Raw genomic sequence first — 7,714 nt, 5'->3', positions numbered from 1 at the left:
ATGTTCTCAATAGTCAATGTTGGGTCATATTAACCACCATGAAGAGATTTCCAACGTACAAATGAATGAGCAATTTATTCCTTAAACTATTTTCTTATTTTTTCAAAAATATTTTTTAACCCATTTTCATTGGTTCAGTTATTGATTATTAAGGTAGCAGATGATTTTCTCTTCTTTATCCGCACCATATGGTGGGTTAATTTTTCATTTTTATTACCTTAAAGCCCACATCATTGGATGGACAAATATATGAAATAGTAAGTGATATTTTTAGTGGTTCAAGGAACTGAAGTTAGATTTATCATATAGAAGTTAATTCTTGCAAAGGTAACAAGAAATAAAATAAAATTTTGATGAAGATAACTGATAAAAATTATTAATTTTATTAATGATCCATAATAAATAAGAATAATAAGAATTTTATTAATTCTCATTACCTTTGCAAGAATTTTATTTAGACATATCTTTATATTAATAAACCATAATAAATGTGATAAATATGAATAATTTTTATAAATGTAAAAATATAAAAATGCAAAACATTTTAAAAATATATTATATACTATCATCATTACAAAATTTGTCACATGCAAAGCACGTATACAAATACTAGTCCTTTCTAAATGCGAGTTAGTATAATACATGAGGGCTTTTAAACCAACACTTTTAAAACAATGCAAAAGATTTTTTTTCGATTTTCCGTTTTTGTGCCACATCAAATGGTGGCCCATATCTGAATTATAGAAAGGTAAAAAGAAAATACATCTCTTAGGCCGCATTCGGCATTCCTTAAGTACTTAAAATAAGGAATGCCAAATGCTGCATTAGGTTTTAAAAACTCCCACAAGAAAAAGCAAGGTTATTTTTCCATTAAACCTGAAAAATTTGTTTTCACTTCAGGGTATTCACCAACATCGACTGGTTTTGTTTTCAAAACAAAAATAACCGCCACCCGTTTTTTTCTCTTCAGCAACATGTCCGTTGATTTTGTTTTGAAAAATAAAAACCATTCATGTGGCAAGCATCCCCTTCGTTTTGAAAAAGATACACGATTAAGAAAGCGTGTTGGGTTCTTTTTTCTTTTTTGCTGCGAGCTTTTGTTTCTTGTTGAAGCAACATTTATTAGAAATAATAAAAACAAAAAGCATCCACATTGGAGAACATTCCCTTGATAGATGGCTAGCGTCATCTGATCACGTGGCATCGATGGTTATGCAATGTATCCTTCATGTGAAATGTGGAACGTTATTGACGTCAATTCAAGAATATTCCATAGTTGCCTTTATTTTGAAAACCCGAAATCAGCATCCAATATTCAAAAAGCTAGTGAACGGAGGGAGTAATACAGCCGACAATTGGACCTGAAAAACATAAATGATGATTAAAGGCATCTAAATAGAGTTCTAGATCTTATTTGGACCATTTATCAGAATCCCTAGGAAGTTTCTTTTTGATTCGTAGAATTCCTAGTAAGTATTTCCCAGTGAACATGCATTTACTGAATCTGATGAAAACCCATGAGCATTTCACTGCATGTGTTTTGTCTTTTTCAGAGATGGTTTTTGCGTCTCCAGCTTCAATTCAATGGGGTTATTTAACTGACCAACGGGGACTTCCTCAGGCAAAGTAGAAAGGAGAAACTTCTTACTGGAACCAACGTGGTTGCAGAACAAATTCAGCATTTTCCTACCTCTCATCCATTTCAGCATTATCTTCAGGTGTGTTTTGCTGTTCAATCCATTAATACCTGCTTCCTGCTAGAAAATAGGTAAATATGATAAACACAAGGAAATACAGACTCCCATAATTATGACTACAAAGAGAAATTCTAATGAGACCCCAACAGATTGCATAAAATCCCAAAAGTCTCACACGTTAGCAATTATCAGACATGTAACATAAGCTTGTCATCTTGAAACCCCTTTTTCAAATGGTTAATAATGAAAATGCTATTCAAAACTGAGGGTGATAATGGGCCAGGCCCCGGCCAGGTGTAGATAAGGGCTTTAATTAGGTCTAAGCCTGGCCCGGGCCTAGCCCATGACATCAAATAATAAGAATTTAATTATTTAAAATTTTTAAATTAAATAACATATAAATGCAATACATACAAAAAAATTACACAGGCCAAAGTTAAATTGGGCTTGCTAGGCTATAGATCAAGGCAAGGCCTTCATTCCCATTCTTGAGCTATGTGGGACTTGGAATAAGACTAAATAGTTAGAGAAACCATTGAGTATTTTCCCAAGTCCCACATTGCTTAGGAAATGAGAATGAAGGCTTTGCCTTTATCTATATAAGGCCTTATTTAGAAGGACAATTCTCATACTTGAATTGACTCAAGTGTTGACATATGCGTTGACATGTTTCAATTTATAAATATTTATTTATATGTTAAAGTAAAATGTAAAACTTCTATAAAATAATAAACATTTAATATAAAATGAAATACACTTGTGTATATATAACATATAAAATATAGAGATTGTTACAAAAAAATTAATAAAGTCTGGTGAATTGGCAAAATCGGATATGTTCTCAAAAAAAAAATTGCAAAAAAGGTGAACAGGACAAAAAATTAACCTTTTCGGACCAAATTGTCCTTTTCTTTAACTTTCACAAATTGAATGCCACTGTTCATCGTCTCCCTCCTTTGAATGCCACTATTCATTAGAATGTGACAGGAATAAAATACCTTCTATTACTTTGTTTTTTAGATTTTTTAAGGAAAATATTTCAAACAAATAAAATAAATTAATAAGCATCACCTTTTTCCAAAGAAAAGAAGCAACATATGGAGCAAAGAGGAATTTAGACAACTAACTGGTTCACACCAAGGTTCAAAATTTCGATACGCCCGATACGCCGGTAGGGGCGTATCGGCTGATACATGCTGATACTTTGAACCTTGGTTCACACCCCTAGCTTCTCTACTTGGATAAGCAAGTAAAAGAAAATGATAAAACAATGCTAGCAAAATAGAAACTAGCAACTTTTTCTTCTTTGGGATGACCCTGTGTTGACAATGGCACAAGTACTTTACCTCTTGGGGTTCAGGGTGTAGTCAATACATCCCCTTAAGCTGAGCATTGATATCCATCATGCCTAGCTTGCACAATAGCTCCTTAAGTCTTTCTCTAGACAACCCTTTAAGGACATCTGCTAGTTGCCTTCCCAAAGGTATGTAAAGAAACAAATGCGACAAAATCCTTTCTCTTACAACGTGTCTATCTCAATATATTTGATCCTATCGTATTGCATGGATTGTTAGCAATATTAAATGCAACTTGATTGTCACAATGCAACTGAAGTGGACCAATCACCTTTACTCCTAACTCCCCCTCAGCAAGATACAAAGCCACATTAATTGAGCCATCCATGTGCCATATTGCTCTATATTTTTCCTTATCAATACAATCTAGTTACCGCAATCTATTTTTTACTTCAAGTTATAAGATTCCTGCTAACAAATATACATAACTAGTGGTTGATCTTCTCTCTCTTTTAAAACCAAACTTCATATGAGAATTCTCTACCCTTGGGCGAGTCTTCAAATATTTGAGAATTCATTAAACAATCTTCATATGAGAAACCCGGGGGGCAAGCATAAATTGTCTCACAATGTTTTTTGCACAAGTAATATCTAGTTTGGTTAGGGATAAATGTCTAGCTTGGTAAGGGACAAATACTACAATTACAATAGGAAAATCACTAGAACTAAGAGATGAAGAATGATAGGAAGGTGGAAGATCACGAGGAGAGCTCATAGAGACAAAAGGAACAACATTATTCTTCCACTCTACTAGCCTCCCCATAAAGGGAATTACAAGAAAGCTAAAGCATAATTGGGACTCAAAGTAACAAACTTCCAATAAGATTGAGGATCAAAGCATTTTGTCAGCAAATTAAGAAAGACAGGATTTGTGGAAAATTAAGAAAGATATGATTTGATTGATTAAGAGATTTGAATAAATTTAGGAAATATTAGATTTGAATAATTTTAGGAAAGTCATATCCTAGGATTAAGGGAAAGATTTAGTCAATCCCTGATTGAGAGAAATTCTAGGGATTTGTCTTTCCTATCTTTTCTTATTTATAAGGTGTATGCTCAATATGTTTTAATCATCAATAAAGAAAATCTTCTTCTTTTCTCCCTCTATATTTTGCAACATGGTATTAGAGCCTTAGGATTCGATCATGAATTTTAAGGCCGCCATGGTTGGCTCAGGTTCAACATCTTCGGATGCTACCAGTGTTGTGACGTCTTCGGAGGGAGGTATTCAGCCAGTAGCTATTCCTCTTTCTGAGAATTCCCTTCAAATTACCATTCACAAAATGAATGGAAAAAATTATCTTGAGTGGTGTCAATCCATGTGGTCGGTGATTGACGGCAAAGGGAAACTCGGCTACTTGAATGGCGAAGTGAAACCACCAGCCACTGATGATCCAAAGTACATGTAGTGGCGTTCTGAAAATTCTATGGTTACCGCCTGCCTAATCAACTCTATGGATCCGGTGGTTGAAAAACCATTCATGTTTCTGCCGACGACTCGCAATGTGTGGAAAGCTGTTAGGGAAACCTATTCAGATTTGGACAATCATTCACAACTATTCGAACTAAATACCCGAATGTGGAAGATGCGGCAAGGTGAACGTGAAGTAACAGCCTATTATAATGAAATGATGGCTGTTTGGCAGGAGTTGGATTTATTTGAAGAAGAAGAATGGGAAAGTCCCAGTGACAGTGCTCGGTACAAAAAGAAGATAGAAAGAGGTCGGGTTTTTGTCTTCTTGGCTGGTTTGAACAAAGAACTCGATGAGGCTCGAGGACGTATCTTAGGACAAAAGCCCTTGCCTACTATAAGAGAGGTTTTTTCAGAAGTGCGTAGAGAAGAAGCACGGCGACAAGTGATGTTGAAGAATGTTAGTGAAACAAAAACAGAGAATGAAGGGTCCGCTCTTGTGGCCTGAGGTGCAGACTTAGATGGAGATAAACGACGAGGAAAGCAAAGGCCTTGGTGTGATCATTGTAGAAAGCCATGGCATACTCCGGAAACCTGCTAGAAGCTGCACGGGAAACCGGCGGGTTGGAAGAAAAAATCAGGCAGTGACAACAAGTCAGGGGGAGATGTCCACGCACTTCAAGTAAGCAACTCGGATCCAAGGCAGCAGTCATCCTCAGAGTCTCTTCCTTTCACAAAGGAACAAATAGAGCACTTATATAAAATGTTTCAATCTCAACCGTTAAGAAATTCTAACCCATCATGTTCTCTAGCTCAGTCAGGTAATTTCTTCACTACAACCATTGCTTGTACCAAATCTAATGGCTCCTAGATACTAGATTCAGGTGCCACTGATTATATGACCGGCACTTCGCAATTCTTTTCTTCATATACACCCTGTGCAGGGAATCAAAAGGTTAAGGTTAAGGTTGCAGATGGTTCCTTTGCTACTGTTGCTGGGAAAGGAACTGTATCTATTTCTCCTTCTCTAAACCTCAAAGATGTTCTGCATGTTCTTAACCTATCATACAACCTCTTATCAGTCAGCAAACTTACCCTTGATCATAAATATCGAGTTAATTTTTGGTATTCTTGTTGTGAACTTTAGGATTTAACCTTGGGGAAGATGATTGGGGGTGCTAAACAAGATGGTGGTCTCTACCTCTTTATTAAAGGATCTACCTTCGGAAGGCAAGACCGACAGACTTGTTTCAGCTCTATCTCTGTTTCTAGTGACAGTGAAGTTTTGTTATGGCATTATCAATTAGGACATCCTAGCTTTCAATATCTAAAGCATCTATTTCCCAAGTTATTCATGAATAAAAATCATTCAATTTTCAAGTGTGAATCTTGTGTATTATCAAAACATCATCGTGCTATTTTTTAGTATCAACCATATAAAAAATCAAAACCATTTACCATGATTCACAGTGATGTTTGGGGCCCTTATAGAATAACAATTCTTTCTGGAAAACGTTGGTTCATTACTTTTGTTGATGATCATACTAGGGTAACTTGGGCTTTCCTTTTAAAAGAGAAGTCTGATGCTGAAATTGTGTTCAAAAATTTCTATAACATGGTTCAAACACAATTTCAGACTCAGATTAAAATTTTTCGAAGTGATAATGGAAATGAATTTTTTAACAATGTGTTAGGGAATTTTTTTGCTGAGAAAGGAATTGTACACCAAAGTTCGTGTAATAATACACCTCAACAAAATGGTGTGGCAAAAAGGAAAAACAATCATCTCCTTGAAGTTGTTAGAGCCCTAAGTTTTCAAACTAAGGTTCCTAAGTATCTTTGGGAAGAAGCCGTTTTAACAGCCACTTATTTGATTAACAGACTGCCTACACAAGTTTTGGATTTTAAAACACCCATACATGTTTTCATTGACCGTTTTCCAAACTCTCAGCTAGTGACAAACATTCCCTTAAAAATTTTTGGAAGTGTGGCCTTTGTTCATAACCATGATCCTAAACGTTCAAAACTTGATCCAAAAGCACATAAATGTATTTCTGTAGGCTATCCCACTAATCAGAGAGGGTACAAATGCTTTGATCCAGTTTTGAAAATGATGTTTGTGACTATGGATGTCACATTCTTTTAAGGAACCTCGTACTACAGCAACTCCCATCTTCAGGGGAGAGCAACACTAGTGAAGATGGTTCTGATTTAATGTTTGAATTTGTCCATAATGATATTCCTCATAACCAATCACCGAAAGAAAGTAAGGCAGAAAATACAAAATTAGTGGAAACAAATGAAATAAATATTGAAAATGAACAACCTTTGGTGATGCCATCTCAAAATGAAAAAGCTGAAACAACAGAGATGCGTGCAAAACAGTATAAAGGCAATGTATATTCAAGGGAATATCTAGCATAGAAAAGGAGAGGCACTATTCCACAGCATCAACAAGAATCTGATCTAAGGTTGGATCACGAAATTCATGATAATTCTCCAAAAATCCCTGAAAATATTCCTCCAGGTAATTCTAATTCTTCCGGTCAGCTTCATCTTCCCACTGCTTTTAGGGTGTTAGGTCTTGTACAAAACATCATCTATCAAATTTTGTATCTTACAAAAATATTTCACCTTCATATTGTGCCTTTATTTCACAAGTGTCTAGTGTATCCATTCCTAACAGTATCCAGGAGGCTCTAAAATGTTCCCGAGTGAAAAGAAGTTGTTTTTGAGGAGATGAGAGCTTTGGAAAGGAATGCTACTTGGGAGAAAGTGGACCTGCTAGATGGAAAGACAATTGTTGGTTGTAAATGGGTGTTCACTTTGAAGTACAACTCAGATGGATCCTTGGAGAGATACAAGGCTCGCCTAGTAGCTAAAGGCTATACTCAAACATATGGAGTAGACTACTCTGAGACCTTTTCTCTAGTGGCAAAGCTAAATATAGTTCGAGTACTCTTATTTGTTGCAGCTAATCTTGATTAGCCACTGAATCAGCTGGATGTGAAGAATGTCTTTTTGAATGGAGACTTGGAAGAAGAAGTATATATGGAGCCTCCACCTGGTTTCACTGAGAAGTTTGGAACTAAGGTATGCAAGCTAAAAAAATCTCTATATGGACTTAAACAGTCTCCCAGAGACTGATTTGAAATATTCACAAGGTTCGTTAAAAGTCAAGGATATAATCAAGGACAATCTGATCATACTCTTTTCACAAAAATATCCACCAAAGACAAGGTTTCGGTTCT

The 7,714-nt window shown here is 35.6% G+C and overlaps 1 protein-coding gene across 1 annotated transcript in view; it reads right to left on the bottom strand.

The window, feature by feature from the left end:
• Nucleotides 1–1,248: 1,248 nt before the first annotated feature.
• LOC148881175 (tumor necrosis factor receptor family protein) overlaps nt 1,249–7,714 on the bottom strand; it is a 28,145-nt gene continuing 21,679 nt past the window's right edge. Inside the window, exon 2 of the mRNA XM_088963473.1 lies at nt 1,249–1,754. Within this exon, the coding sequence (XP_088819599.1) occupies nt 1,527–1,754 (228 nt within the window). The 3' untranslated portion in view covers nt 1,249–1,526. The remainder of the gene's footprint in view (nt 1,755–7,714) is intronic.

This window comes from Nelumbo lutea, chromosome 1, assembly GCF_056320005.1.
Source record: "Nelumbo lutea isolate HS-2025 chromosome 1, American lotus-T2T, whole genome shotgun sequence".
NCBI classification, from domain to species: domain Eukaryota; kingdom Viridiplantae; phylum Streptophyta; class Magnoliopsida; order Proteales; family Nelumbonaceae; genus Nelumbo; species Nelumbo lutea.
Note: the sequence above shows the minus strand (reverse complement) of the source record. Positions and strands in the feature narration are given on the sequence as shown.